This window comes from Natator depressus, chromosome 6 (genome assembly GCF_965152275.1).
Source record: "Natator depressus isolate rNatDep1 chromosome 6, rNatDep2.hap1, whole genome shotgun sequence".
In the NCBI taxonomy this organism is placed as follows: Eukaryota; Metazoa; Chordata; order Testudines; family Cheloniidae; genus Natator; species Natator depressus.
The window spans coordinates 46126377-46142033 of record NC_134239.1 but is presented as its reverse complement, the minus strand read 5'-3'; the positions used below and the strand labels follow the sequence as shown (position 1 = coordinate 46142033).

The 15657-nt window shown below is 39.2% G+C and overlaps 1 protein-coding gene and 1 long non-coding RNA gene across 2 annotated transcripts in view; one reads left to right on the top strand and one right to left on the bottom strand.

The window, feature by feature from the left end:
- Window positions 1-15657, bottom strand: part of LOC141988992 (uncharacterized) — a 58326-nt gene that overhangs the window by 18295 nt on the left and 24374 nt on the right. The window lies entirely within an intron of this gene.
- SLC17A6 (solute carrier family 17 member 6) overlaps window positions 1-15657 on the top strand; it is a 49927-nt gene that overhangs the window by 26465 nt on the left and 7805 nt on the right. The window contains exons 4-9 of the mRNA XM_074955174.1: window positions 2652-2766; window positions 4637-4724; window positions 4838-4924; window positions 6298-6440; window positions 11507-11656; window positions 14466-14598. Coding sequence (XP_074811275.1) covers window positions 2652-2766; window positions 4637-4724; window positions 4838-4924; window positions 6298-6440; window positions 11507-11656; window positions 14466-14598 — 716 coding nt within the window. The remainder of the gene's footprint in view (window positions 1-2651; window positions 2767-4636; window positions 4725-4837; window positions 4925-6297; window positions 6441-11506; window positions 11657-14465; window positions 14599-15657) is intronic.

Below are 15657 nucleotides of genomic sequence, written 5' to 3'. Positions count from 1 at the left end.
GGTATGTACAAAAGTTGACATTTTTTGGATAAGTGTGGTTTACTTCAGACATTTAGTTAGTGAAAATTTGAGTGCTTTTTGAGCACTGCTGTAGAACTGTTATATAGTCATATAAGCCATTCTGAGCTTTTATAATGAGCAGGCTATGGAAACAAATGACATTTTAGGAAGAATATATAAATTTCACAAAATTGTCGTGGAATACCCACAAAATCATCTATGCTGTAAACTCATTAATTACATGATATCTGCAAACCATTTTAAAGATGAGAAGATCTATATTGTTTACTTTAAGCACTATTATTAAAGGCCAGATTCTCATACACTTTGAAATATTCAGTGGCACCAATAAAACTATTTGAGGAGTAAAATGCTGCTCATAAGGCTGATAAAATTTGGCTCTAAATTAGCAGATGTATTGTATATTGTTTGACTGCAGGATCAAGACTTTGAGGCAAACAGATATTGTAATGAATGTTACAGTGGGTCATTTTCTTAAAGTGAAGAAGAGTTTGAATATTATTGTTATATTTCACATCTGTTTGTTTTAAATATTAACAGGCTACATTGTCAGCTATCCACAGTCAATTACACCGGTGGAAGTCTGTTAACTTCAATAGTTACTTCTGATTTATATCAGCATGAGACAAGAGTCAAGCCCTTGGGGCCTGATTTTCAGGTGTGTTAAGCATATATGAAAGTCAAAAGGAGTTATGGGTGCTAGGTAATTTCAAAATGAGGCCACTAGTTTCCAAGCAGACACTGCGGTTAAAGAGTGTACCTAAGGAAGAGATTACATTACACTACATTAACTATGTTACACTACATTTAAAAAATGATATTTACCCTAATTTGGATGTTTTATTATATTTAAATAGATATAATTAAGAGAATAACAAAACACCTGAAAAATCATGGTATGATATGGTCTAACCAGCAACATTTCCAGAAAGGAATATAGTGTGTCACAATTCTCTTAGGCCATATCTACACTATCACTTATGTCAGCAAAATGTATGCGCTCAGGGGTGTGAAAAAACACCCCTCCCCCAGAGTGACATACGCTTTGCTGGTGTAAGTGGTAATGTGCACAGCGCAATGTCAGTGGGAGAGCTTCTGCCACTAACGTAGCTACCACAGCTTGTTGGGGGTGCTTTAATTATGTCAACAGGAGAGCTATGTCTGTGTAAGGTCTCTAGTATAGACATTGCCTTAGAATTCTTTAAAGGTCTCAGTAAAGTAGTGGGTAAAAGAGAACCTGTTATCATTAATTAGACTTCCAAAAGGCCTTTGATAAGGTCCAGTGCTAGATGCTACTAAAGAAATTGAGTGGACACAGGGTGAGAGGTATTGTGATGGATAAAAATGGGCTAGGAGACTGGAAGCAAAAAGTAGGACTGAAAGGTCAATTTTCATTGTGGCCAAAGGTTAACCATGGGCTGCCTCAAGGTTCCATACTAGGTATCCATGTTGTTTTATATATTTATTAACAGAAAAGAAGAGAGGGGAATGAGAAGTGAGGTAACAACATTTTTAGATGATACAAGGTTATTTATGTTAGTCAAGTCCAAGAAGACTGTGAGGAATTTCAGAGGGACTTAATCAAGCTAGGATAATGGACAACATGATGGCAAATGAAATTCAGTGTTGATAAATGCAAAGTAATGCACACTGGAGGGAAACAATTAAACCAATTGTATACATTACAGAGTTCTAAATTAAAGGTATCAGCTCAGGACCTGAGTGTAGACAACTCCACTGTAGACAACTCAATATGCAGCTGTGATCAAAAAAGGAAACAAGACGTTATAATGCATAAAGAAATGGGATGATAAAAAATAAGAGAACATTATAATGCCTCTATATAAATAAATGGCGTGACCTCTTCTGGAATAGCGTGTGCACTACTGGTCATCCATCTCAAAAAAGGTATTGCTGAATTACAGGAAGTTCAGAGAAAAGTGATGAAAATTATTGCGGACCTGGAAAAAAAATCTTTCATGTGTAGAGAGATTGTAAAGACAGGGATTATTTAAAGTAGAAGGGTGATGAATAAGAGGGGCATGATAAAAATATGTAATGGCAGAGAAGGTAGAACAGGAATTTCTGTTTTCTGTGTCTCATAATGCAAGAACAAAGGGACAGACATTCAATGAAATTAAAAAGATAAGAAATTCAAAATTGATAGGAGAAATTTTTCACACATTTACTTAGACTGTGGAACTCAATGCCACAGGAAGATGCTGAAGTTAAAGTAATTGAAGCCAAGAACTTCGGAAGATAAAAAAGGTGATTGGACATCTATACGGATATCAAGAAGGTTCAGAGTCTTCATAATTACTCATACACATTTTGGAAGGGATATTAAACCTCATGCTTTAGGGCTTAAACCAATCACAAACTGTTACATATCAAGATGAGCCCTATGTGTGGAGGGGGACTGATTACATTGAAGTATACAGTGCTGGCCACTTATCAGGGAATACTGGACTAGATAGACTTAGTCTGCTCCAGTCTGGTAATTTCAATGTTCCTTTATAAAGAATGTTCATTTAACGCATACTGTACATATATGTGTCCACGTGTGTGGGTGTGAAAATTTCTGTTGTTTTGACCACTACTGCAATCATTTCCTCGGTTTTCTTTTACAGGGTGTTTGGGGCTGCTATATTGCTGACTGCCACTCTTAATATGCTAATACCATCTGCTGCTAAGGTGCATTATGGGTGTGTCATCTTTGTCCGCATCTTGCAGGGCCTTGTAGAGGTATGGAAAAGAAGTTGGAGTTACAAGAAAATGTGATTGTGGATGTTCTTTAGTTGCTAACCAGCAGTCTTTGTTATAAGTGAAAAAAAATAGGATTCCAGTTAAGAGTTGAATCCTAGTGCAATGAAATGCAGCTATTTGAACTGTTAGGTCACGTTTTCAATGCATCTTTCTTTCACCTATAAAATTACATTGTAAAATCCACCCCTGTTCAGAGGGCCAGCACAGGGCATACAACACCATTTAATTCCCACTTAAGCCAACACTGCATAGACCTTGATCTGGGGGGTGATCTCCCACACAGGGTAGTTTGTGGACCAGCACCAGAGAATGAGCACTCTCTTTAAAATCAAGTTTGTATTTCTATAATAGGCATTGAGCATGCGCCCATTGACATCAGTAGGAGTTTTGCAACTGAGTTCAATGGGAGCAAGGTCAAGTAAATTTGTATTGTAAATTTGATTGTCTCATGAACATTTTTAGACCAGACTTGAATACATGGTCTCCAGGTCACCAATGAACCAATTTTTGAACGCATCTTATTACATAAAAACCTTAGATTTGGGTGAACAAGCTACGTGCAAGGTGGATAGTTAGTGTACTACCCATATTTCCATGTGCAAGTTAGGTAGTGAGGTATCCAACTATATAAATTTGCATGCACAAATACAGGCCCAGTCTTGCAAATTAATTTATGTAGGCAGAACTTTACACCTCCTGAGGAAGAGGGAAAGAGAGAAAGAAGACTAGGAGATTAAAAAGTAAAACAAGATATTTTTAGACTTGTCCCATTAAACTATTCTCTTTCCCTGTTTGATGGAATTCTGTATGCAAAACTAGCTTCTGAATAGGATTGTGAAGAACATTTGCATGGATTCTGGAAACATCCTAATTGGAGTTTTGCATAACTTGTTGAAAATTCACAAAAAAATGTCCAAGTTGTAAAACAAGAAAAGTTTTGAATTTTAAAATTATGTTCAGTTGAAGATCAAATATTACATTAAAAGAAGGGAAGATACTACTGTTCTAAAAATATGCAAAAATCCAAATTTTAATTTTTAATGTGTAATTAGCTATTAAGTGAAATTTTTGTAAAAACTTACTGTATATTGCAAGGTTGCAAGATGGTCCATAAAAATATTAATAATTCTGAGTGAAATTCCATTATTTTTATACAGTTAAGGCTAAACCTGTGTTGCAGAGAGAACAGTCATATTTGAAAATGAAATCAACTAAAGATTTCAGATTTCCTTTTTCATATGTGCTTAAAAAATTTATTACAACAAAGACAGTGAGAAAGACTTCACTTGCAATATTTGCTAGTCTCCCAGAATCACACTGCTCTTGTTTTCTAGGGTCAGGGTGAAGGTAAAATGGCTGATTTTTAGCTTCTATGTCATTGTACTTTCCAATTACATTACTGGTGGCTAGAACTTAGGATAGCTCAAGTATAGTCTGAGGGAAAAAACTTGGGTTTAGGAGAAGTCAGGAGGCCCAGAGTTCTAATACTGGCTCTGCCATGAATGTGATGGGTGGCCTTGGGCATATACTTCACCTCTGTGCCTCACTTTCCCCACCTATAATTATTGTAACCACCTATTTCACAGGGGCACTGTGAATATTAACTAGTTATTAAAGTACGTATGGTGTAGTAAACATATAGGGCTTGATCCAATTTCCATTCAAATCACTGGGAGTTTTTCCACTGTAAAACGGGAGTTGGATTGTGTCCATGCAGTGCTATAGAAATTCTAGTATAATTATTAGACCATTATTTTCTTTATATTAGTTTTAAACAGAAATAAACGCACAAACAATACACTGACTAATTGATCAGCACATGCTAACTTGTGGAATGCCGACTCCACAGGGTGTCACTTATCCTGCCTGCCATGGGATATGGAGCAAGTGGGCCCCTCCTTTAGAAAGAAGTAGGCTAGCAACCACGTCCTTTTGTGGTAAGCCCCCTTTAATATTGTCCTCTTCTCTTCTCCCCTCCTCCCCCAACAAAATTAAATAGTCCAGTAGAGAATGTATTTCCATTTTCAGTCATGTCTTTCTTGTTTTATAGGTTCCTATGCAGGAGCTGTTATTGCAATGCCTTTAGCTGGGATTCTAGTGCAATATACTGGATGGTCTTCTGTGTTTTATGTGTATGGTATGATAGTTTTTGTTTACCTCCCACCATTAATACAGGAATCTAGTCTGTGCTGTTAACAGCTGCATTGTTAACATAAGATGAAAATAAAGGAAGACTAAAGTTTGAGTCTAAACATACAACCTAGAGAAATAGGTGTTGGAGGAAGGGAAAATGTGAAGGAATTTAAAATTAGAAGAAGAAACAATGGTCTTAAAGAGGAGAAATTTCGGCTGAATGAAAGAGAGAATTACTTTTATGTTGTACAATCACCAATTCATGATGCCTCATTCTCCTCCCATTTACATCAGTGTAAATCAAGAGTAGCTGAACTGAGATTGATTGGCAAATCCTCAGATGGTGTAAGTTAATTAAGCTACACTGATTTACACCAGTAGAGTATATGGCCAATGGAATTAATTATTCAGTGTAAAACTTGTATGAAGTAGAGAAAGATCCCATAAAGAATGAGAATAGATCTGAACTACTGGGAAAGATTTTGAGGAAGTTTGAAAACTGCCCTGCAGTAATGCAGAGAACTGGATTAGATGCCTCAAAGTGGCCACAATTTTTAGGGCTGTATTAGAAATGTATAAGTCAGAAGAAAGACCAAAGCATAATGGTAAAATTTTATATTATATGCATAAACACACGCTCTGCGTAATCCCACTGAAAACATGGGGTGTAAGGCATGGGTTGAATTTAGTCCTAAGGGTTTATTTCTCTAATCTAAAATGGCTTTTAGCCAGAATGAATACCTCTTTATGGTATAATATAATTAACCAAACTAATCACAGGAAAAAATACAGAATACCACACAGCTCTAATTAACACTGTTCATTTCACATGCCTCCTAGTATATCACACCAACAGAATCTAGAAAATTTCACATAAGAACTGTTACATAGACTAGACATTTTTAAACCCATTTCAGTGTTGGTATGAACAGGGAATAAGTTCACTCAAAATGGCACAGAAATGTGGTGGAAACAGTGCCACAATCTTATATCTTTCAGGTAAAAATGTTAGTGTAGTGAATTACTAACAGTGACATAGGATAAGTAGAAATGAAATTTCACTCTAGGTATAATGAAACTCTGAAGCTGTTTCCATGCACTGAAATATACCAGTGGCTATTCAGGACTCAGTGGATTCTTCATTTATAGCAAAGTCATTCTGTAAATGAAATGACAGCCTCATTATGGGCCCAACCTGGTAAACACTTCTCACCGACAGTAAGTGTTTGTGGGATCTGGTCTCTGTGAGAACGACTCCGTAAAGAAGGCAACCCCAAATGCCATTGAAATGAGATGTGCTGGTATTTTTCCTGGTTTGTTGCTTTAGTGCATTTGTATTTCCTTTCAAGGTCCTTCTTCCTTTTACATTTTCAACAGGGAGCTTTGGGTTGGTCTGGTATATGTTTTGGCTTTTGGTGTCATATGAGAGTCCTGCAAAGCACCCAACGATCACAGATGAAGAGCGCAGATACATAGAGGAGAGCATTGGAGAGAGTGCCAACCTCTTAGGTGCAATGGAAGTAAGAACTTTATATATATTTCCATCAATCCATACAGTGGTATCAGATTATAGCATGGTTTTTGGGTGGAGAGGAAAGGGGTAAAATAAACTTAAGATAGGATGTAGTTATTCTAGACAATTCAACTCTCCAGAAAACAAATTCCATCAGACATGTCTGTATGGCTCGTGCTGTTACATAAAGCATACAAGGCTTAACTCTTCCCTCCTTTTAATGGGACTACACATGGAGTAAAGGACTGCTCTATATAAGGGTGACAGTGGATCAAAGCTCTTGATCATGGGAAAAATGGCCTATGCCAAATGAAAAGGGTTTGAGATAACCTTTTCACATAGTTGGCAAATCTCATTAAGCTTTCATTCCTTTAGTTACCATTCCCCAATTATCCCCCTTTGCAGCTTCCTTCACTTCTTTGTTAGCTTCCCAAAGCTTTCTGCTCCCTTCGTATCATCCCCCCCATCTCAACACAATCCTTACTATGTACAGATATCAAGTACATAAATTAGGCTTTGTCCAGTGAGTATATTTTTGCACAATACAACAGAAATATTATGCTATGGAACCGCTGATGTTCAGTTAATCTACATCAGTTGCATTTTTCAGTTACTGATTTTTTTTAAAAAAAAGCTGTTTAAAAGTGGCCTATGCTATGAGTGATTCTGAGGATATTCCTTTAGGAGCCGTGCTGTCTCCCTCACAGGTGCAGAGTAGCTGCCATAGAGGGGAACTTGAAGGTGCTAATCCTCCTTGGAGCAGCATTAACTCCTAATCAGACATTGTCTCTGTGGAGTTTTCCTGATATTGCAGGGAAAGCAGGAGCATGCTGTGGAGTGGGTGTTTCTCCCTCACACTCCACTCCAGATCTAGTGCCTCACCACATGTAGAAACCCTGGGGGTTGTTAGGCTCTAAATGAGGTTTCTAGGTCTAGGACAGATGACCGTGTTTCCATTTCCTTTCCATGCGATCCCTTCCCAACCATTTTACTGTTAAAATGAGGAACAGATAATGTATAGGAGAAATTGGGATACACAATGAGATGCTGAGAAGTAGAATCAGATAGGGCTGCATCACCATCTGGTCTAAGTTCAACTTGTCTGAAAGCTTATGAACTGAGAAAGAGAAGCTCTCACAATTCTGTGCCTCTGACTATTGTTTTTAAATCATACTATTATAGCTTAACTGCAGAGATGTAGGGGGATAATAGTTCTCACCTCACCACAGCTTTGAGAAACAATTGTAACTCCATTATCTAAGGCTGACTTCAGGAAGAAGTCCTCATGATTCCACTGGAGTCTCTTTCCAGTTATAATGAACACCCTTTCAATGAACGGACCTTTGGGCCCTGTGTAGTTTGAGACTGTCCTATACAAATTTACATCTCAGAGAATGCTGTGAAGTCTGGTATGAAATGGAGACATTCCTAACAGCCATTAAGTAAACCTACCATGCAAAATGAGCACTTTCCTATTCCTTTAATTTCTAAAAAGGTTTAAAGAAATAGCTTTACAAATGCTAACTAAGGAAAATCAGCCATTGCTGTTTGTTTCTTAGCTTTCTAGCCTCCTCTCTTACCCTGCCAACCTTTCTAGTCCTACCTTCCTTTATCACTGATTCCCAGAGATCTCTCTTTATAGTATTTTCTAATTGGGTCAGACCATTTGCTCTTGATTGAGCACAGGCTTAGGCCACTTTTCCCATGATCAAGAGCTTTGAGCCACTGTTGACAGCTGCAGTATCCAGTTTGAAATTCAATGGTACTTGTGCTCCTCAATGACATAGGTGCTTTTGAAAATCGCACACTTGATGAAATATTCTTCAGATTGAAATTTTAAACACAACATCTAAGGCTTGTGCAAATATTATTTAAAGAGAAATCAGTATATTCTGCTCAGGTTTGGGTTGGAGATTTCCTGTTTCATTTATTTGTACTTTCATTATTTAAAAATGGATTCAAAATTATATTTGGAAGTGATTAGTCTGTATTAATGGCTTAATTGCTTTTGATATGTGCAGTATGACATTCTTCCCAGGGCATTCACCAGGCCCTCCTCACCAATTAAGACTCACTTAACCCTGTCTAAGGATCTTAAGTAGAACTTAATAGGTGCACAGGGCATTGCACATACTGTATTAGAGTGAGTTTCACCACTTCACTTTGGAACCATGCCAGTTTTCAAGACATAATGGACCTAATCCTACCCTCAGCTGCACCCAGGAAACCTCTTTGAAGTAATTTCCATATAGTCCTATATGGAAGAAACCTGGCCCAATGTGGCGCTCCAGTCAAGTCACTGGGACCTGGATCATCAACTTAAACGTTGTGATAGTGAGCAACACAATGCCTAGAAAAATCACAGGAACAACTGTGTGATCCACAAAGCCTAAGCTGTGTGCCTAGACTCCTTATACAATCATGCCGAGACACAGGCACCTAAGCATATGATACACAAAAGCCAACATGCTAGGTGGGGAGTCCCCTAGATTAATCAGTGGGAGATGCTGAGGGGAGGGCTGTGTCCTAAACCCTGCCAAGAATTAGATGCCTATCTCTGCATGTGATACACAATGAGGAGACCCTCTCCTGGAGTCAGGTGACTTAGGTGCCTAAGTTGTTTCTTGTAAGAATGAGTTAGGTGCCTATTCATTCCACATACAACAGCAGGAGGAGGAGGTTGTTTTGGTGCCACATAACTTTTAATCCAGTGATTGGAGCACTCCCCTGGGGCATAGGAAACCAAGGTTCAATTTCCCTCTCTGCCTGAGGGGGGACCAGGATTTGAACAAGGAGCTCACACACCACTCAGAGGCACCCGTTAATCACAGAGCTATGAGATAGTCTAATGGGGGACCCTCAACCTCTCCTGTTGAAGGTGCTCCACTGTGTTTAACTAATTAAAGAGCCATTGGAGCATGTGTGTGCCCTACCATCAGGCTATTGAGTCATTCTCTCTCTCTGGCCCAGTGACTATTTAAGTCTTTATCCAAAGTGGAATTGCTTTAACAGGCAAGGCCTGGCTCTGTAGTTCAGGGGGTTAGTACTGTGGCCTTGGCAGGCAGGGTGGAAGGTTCAAATCTTGCTAGGGGCCTAGGTAGTAATCTCTGCATGAATTGAAGGAACTCCCTATGAGAATACCCCCTAACCTGCTCTTTAGAGCACTCTCCTGAGAGAGGTGTGGAGCTCCCTGTTTAAATCCTTTCCTGTTCCTCAGATGGTGGTGGAGGCAGAATAGAACCTCAGTCTCCAGCATCCTAGCTGAGCACTCTAACTACTGAGCTAAATGTCATAAGGTGGGGACCACCTGACAGATTTCAAAATGGGACCCAATCTGGTAAGTAGTCACTGAGCATGCCTACCAGATTGGGTCCCAAGAGTGAGACAGGTGCTCCTCTGCCTATCTTCCCCTGGATCCTTTTGGGACTTAGGTAGGTAGGACATAGGTGGCTGAAAGCCTAGAGTGAGGTTGCAGTGCACATGCCCAGAGGCAGAAACTTAGGTGCTGAGGGAACTTTTACCCTGAAAACTTAGGTGCTGAGTGAGTTTAGGTACCTACAGAGTTTGGCAGCAGTGAAGCAGGAGTTTAGTGCATCACAGCATTGCCTAATATGAATGATAGTATTGAGTAAAAAGAAAAGGAGTACTTGTGGCACCTTAGAGACTAACCAATTTATTTGAGCATAAGCTTTCGTGAGCTACAGCTCACTTCATCGGATGCATTCAGTGGAAAATACAGTGAGGAGATTTATATATACACAGAACATGAAAAAATGGGTGTTATCATACACATTGTAAGGAGAGTGATCACTTAAGATGAGCTATTACCAGCAGAGAGTGGGGAGGGGGGGGAAGAAAACCTTTTGTAGTGATAATCAAGGTGGGCCATTTCCAGCAGTTAACAGGAATGTCTGAGGAACAGTGGGGCGGGGGGAAAATAAACATGGGGAAATAGTTTTACTTTGTGTAATGACCCATCCACTCCCAGTCTCTATTCAAGCCTAAGTTAATTGTATCCAGTTTGCAAATTAATTCCAATTCAGCAGTCTCTCGTTGGAGTCTGTTTCTGAAGTCTTTTTGTTGTAATATTGTGACTTTTAGGTCTGTAATCGAGTGACCAGAGAGATTGAAGTGTTCTTCGACTGGTTTATGAATGTTATAATTCCTGACATCTGATTTGTGTCCATTTATTCTTTTACGTAGAGACTGTCCAGTTTGACCAATGTACATGGCAGAGGGGCATTGCTGGCACATGATGGCATATATCACATTGGTAGATGTGCAGGTGAACGAGCCTCTGATAGTGTGGCTGATGTGATTAGGCCCTATGCTGGTGTCCCCTGCATAGATATGTGGAATTTAATTTGCAAACTGGATACAATTAACTTAGGCTTGAATAGAGACTGAGAGTGGATGGGTCATTACACAAAGTAAAACTATTTCCCCATGTTTATTTCCGCCCCCCCCCCTCCCCCCCCGTTCCTCAGACATTCCTGTTAACTGCTGGAAATGGCTCACCTTGATTATCACTACAAAAGGTTTTCTCCCCCCCCCACCCCCGCTCTCCTGCTGGTAATAGCTCATCTTAAGTGATCACTCTCCTTACAGTGTGTATGATAACACCCATTTTTTCATGTTCTGTGTGTATATAAATCTCCTCACTGTATTTTCCACTGAATGCATCCAATGAAGTGAGCTGTAGCTCACGAAAGCTTATGCTCAAATAAATTGGTTAGTCTCTAAGGTGCCACAAGTCCTCCTTTTCTTTTTGCGAATACAGACTAACACAGCCGCTACTCTGAAACCTGTCAGTATTGAGTAAATTTGAGTTGCTTCACTGAATACTATTGCAGACATTTGTCCATTTGCTCAGGTTTCTATGCTAAGTCTTTGATTCTCCACATACTTATGCATATGTTTTACTTTATGAACATTAAAGCCAATGGAACTACTCATGTGTAAAGTTAAGCACCTGTTCCCTTGAACAGTGGCTAAAATAGCATGCATGATAAGGGAAGCGTAATATTCATTAACCAATAAAATATTAACTGGGCTTTTCTTTCCACATTTCAGAAATACAAGACTCCATGGAGAAAATTTTTTACTTCTATGCCTGTCTATGCAATAATTGTTGCAAACTTCTGTAGAAGCTGGACTTTTTATTTGCTGCTTATTAGTCAGCCTGCTTACTTTGAAGAGGTGTTTGGGTTTGAAATAAGCAAGGTATTTTATCATAATGTAACATCAGATATTTTTGAGTAGCAATAACTGGCGAATCATGTTTGTAGATCTTTACTTGGAGTGGGAAAATTGTAAGCACATATTTCCCAGTGTTTTATAATTCTTGAAGCTCCTTTCCAGTGCAGAAAATCACCATTCCTTTTATGTACCAGGATATGTGAGTGAAGTGACAAAACTGAAAAGGGATCGTATCCTTTTGATTAGGCTAAAATTTACACATAGTGCACTTGCTAAAAATTTTTTAAGAGGAAATACTTTATAGTGACTTCTTTGGAGCCATATTGGAACATGACTTTGCACCAGTTTTGGGCGGTGAAGCATGCAAAGTGTTTCTGCCGTGTAGACTGCACAAAGGCCCATCGCAACTGCAGTCCATCAGTGCACCCCCTGGAGACCATGGTGCCCCCAAGACTGTGGGGAAAGTTGCAGGGAAAGTAGGAGCATCCCCTTCCACCTCCCTCCATTGGTCTGGAGAGTACACTGGTAATAAGGGGGACAGCAAGCTGCATCATCCAAAAAAAAAAAAGGTGCAGCTTGCATGGTCCCCTATGCATTGGGGCATTCACCCAGGAATTGCACCTCTCATTCTCCCTGAGGTTGATGCTGTTATGTATCACCCCTTACATGGGTCAGTGGCACAATCTGACCAATAAGGACTGATCCAAAGCAGTCTTTCCATGGAAGTCAGTGAGCAAATCAGGCCCTTGATTTGCCCATTAGATAGATGGAATAATAATTTATCACCTGTGTGTCTTAGGTCCTATGCTGCAAAGAGCGAACAGAAATTTTTCTTAGCTCAAGTGGTAGGGGCCTGAGGTTTTGGTGCAGGAAGGTTTAAATTCTATCCATGTTGTTACTATGAAGGTTCAAGTGTCTATGGCGTGCAGCATATTGAGAACCAGAAAACCCTAAGTAGCCACAGAATTGTTTCAGTATTATAGGATAAAATCACAATTATATTATGGCATTCAGCAGTCATAGATGGGCATAAGCTGCAAAATTCATATCCAGATTCTGCACCACTCACTCTCCCTCAAAGTTCAGATTGAGTTTTGGGTTTAGCCATCACACAGAGAAAGGGACCAGTGGTGAAATTCAGGTCCAGATCCAGGATTGGATTCTGATCACCTATCTTCCCACCTCCAAAAACTGTTTTTGATTCCACCCCCTCCTTAATATACATTATATAATAGTGCAGCTTCAAAGAAAAGTGTGAATGGTCTATGGGAATTTAACACCGCTTCTAACTTTTTCACAGAAGAGGAAATATTAGAAGTTCTAGTTCAAATCCATTGTGCCCTTTCCATTCGCTGATGAACAAGCAACATGGCTGCTTATCATGTTTCACTTGTTTTTGTACAGCAGATAAATTAATCTGGAAATTTAAATGTTAGTCTTCATGTGAGCCTATGAACTGTTCAATGTTCTGGGTTAAGGAAATGAGTCTATTTGGGGGTATTCTAAGAACTTTTTTGTAGTGTATGTTTCTAAAGAAACCTCTTCTATTGGGCATATGATTAGAATGGTCATTTCATATAGAGTTAGTCTTAACGTTTTAGCCCCAAAAATTATTTTAAGAGCTAGATATTCAAACAATGGTCCACCTATTGTAAACCTAGAAAAAAATATTTTTGGCATGAGGACCAATATTTTAGCTGCCTCGCATGGAGCTTGTTTACTGACAGTGGTTGCAACTGAAAAGCCAACATTTACCTGCCAGTATCTTATAGTGGTACCTGAAATACTGCAGCTATTTCCTATTCTAAATACCTGACTAAATTGGAGTAACACCTGCTTTCATCAGGGATGAATCTGGCCATCTGATTAGCTTTCTATCTTGTAAACTACAGCGAAGTACAGAATTTCACACTTCAGATGGAAAAAGGAAGAGATCATTTTCTGCCTTTGATCATAGTGCATTTTGTAAAAGGTATCACAGAAATGCTGTTTCCCCACATACCCTCATTTTTAATATTATCCTTGGCATACATATTTATTATATATTTTCAGTGAAGGATTTTCTGTGAAGTTTTGTGTGTGTATGGAGCCAATCGTATGAAAAATACCACTGATTTACATCTGTGTGTGTCATTAGTGTGTAGCTTACATATGATTTCTAAACATAGAATCATAGAATATCAGGGTTGGAAGGGACCTCAGGAGGTCATCTAGTCCAACCCCCTGCTCAAAGCAGGACCAATCCCCAATCAAATCATCCCAGCCAGGGCTTTGTCAAGCCTGACCTTAAAAACTTCCAAGGAAGGAGATTCTACCACCTCCCTAGGTAACGCAATCCAGTGTTTCACCACCCTCCTAGTGAAAAAGTTTTTCCTAATATCCAACCTAAACCTCCCCCACTGCAACATTGAGTATTCTGGGCCTCATCCTCAATTCCTTGCCCATTACAAAGTTCCACTGGCCTCAATAGGAGTCTGAAAGTTCAAGGAATGTAGATCCAGGACCTCTGTGCTTCTTGATGCTTTTTAGTTCTGAAAACCCCTGACTTAATTTACCTATTGATCTGTATCCTGTGATGTTTAGTACTTAGAGTTCCGTGCATGATTCCCAGTTTGTCTTGCCTATCATTTAGCAGAGAAAATGGCAAGTTACAATCATGCACATTGTCACATTTCACTCATTTAATACAATTAAAATCAAGATGCCTGCTTTAAACACCTACCCTGGACTTGTAGAGAATCAATTAAGTAGTTGTTGATTGCCTGATGCTTCAGAAAATGATAAATCAATATTTTATTATGGTGCCAACACTTCCCATTTGTCATTATTTTAGGTGGGTATGTTATCTGCTTTGCCGCATTTAGTGATGACCATTATTGTGCCTATTGGGGGACAGATTGCAGATTTCCTAAGAAGCAGGCAAATTCTTTCAACCACTACCGTGAGAAAGATAATGAATTGTGGAGGTAAGTCACTCTACGTTATTTATAGGTTTCCCGTATACCTTGAAGTTTGCAGATGATACTAAACTGCTCAAGATAGTTAAGACCAAAGCAGACTGTGAAGAACTTCAAAAAGATCTCACAAAACTAAGTGAGTAGGCAACAAAATGGCAAATGAAATTTAATGTGGATAAATGTAAAGTAATACACATTGGAAAAAATAACCCCAATTATACATACAATATGATGGGGGCTAATTTAGCTACAACTAATCAGGAGAAAGATCTTGGAGTCATCATGGATAGTTCTCTGAAGATGTCCACACAGTGTGCAGCAGCAGTCAAAAAAGCAAACGGGATGTTAGGAATCATTAAAAAAGGGATAGAGAATAAGACAGAGAATATCTTATTGCCCCTATATAAATCCATGGTACGCCCACATCTTGAATGCTGCGTACAGATGTGGTCCCCTCATCTCAAAAAACATATACTGGCATTAGAAAAGGTTCAGAAAAGGGCAACCAAAATGATTACGGGTTATGAGGAGAGATTAAGGAGGCTAGGAAAAGAGGAGACTAAGGGGGGATATGATAGAGGTATATAAAATCATGAGTGGTATGGAGAAAGTGAATAAGGAAAAGTTATTTACTTGTTCCCATAATATAAGAACTAAGGGGCCACCAAATGAAATTAATGGACAGCAGGTTTAAAACAAATAAAAGGAAGTTCTTCTTCACTCAGCACACAGTCAACCTGTGGAACTCCTTGCCTGAGGAGGTTGTGAAGTCTAGGACTATAACAGGGGTTAAAAGAGAACTAGATAAATTCATGGAGGTTAAGTCCATTAATGGCTATTAGCCAGGATTGGTAAGGAATGGTGTCCCTAGCCTCTGTTTGTCAGAGGGTGGAGATGGATGGCAGGAGAGAGATCACTTGGTCATTACCTATTAGGTTCACTCCCTCTGGGGCACCTGGCATTGGCCACTGTGGGTAGACAGGATACTGGGCTGGATGGACCTTTGGTCTGACCCAGTATGGCCATTCTTATGTTCTTATGAATGTGATTTAGAATAGAGTCCATAAA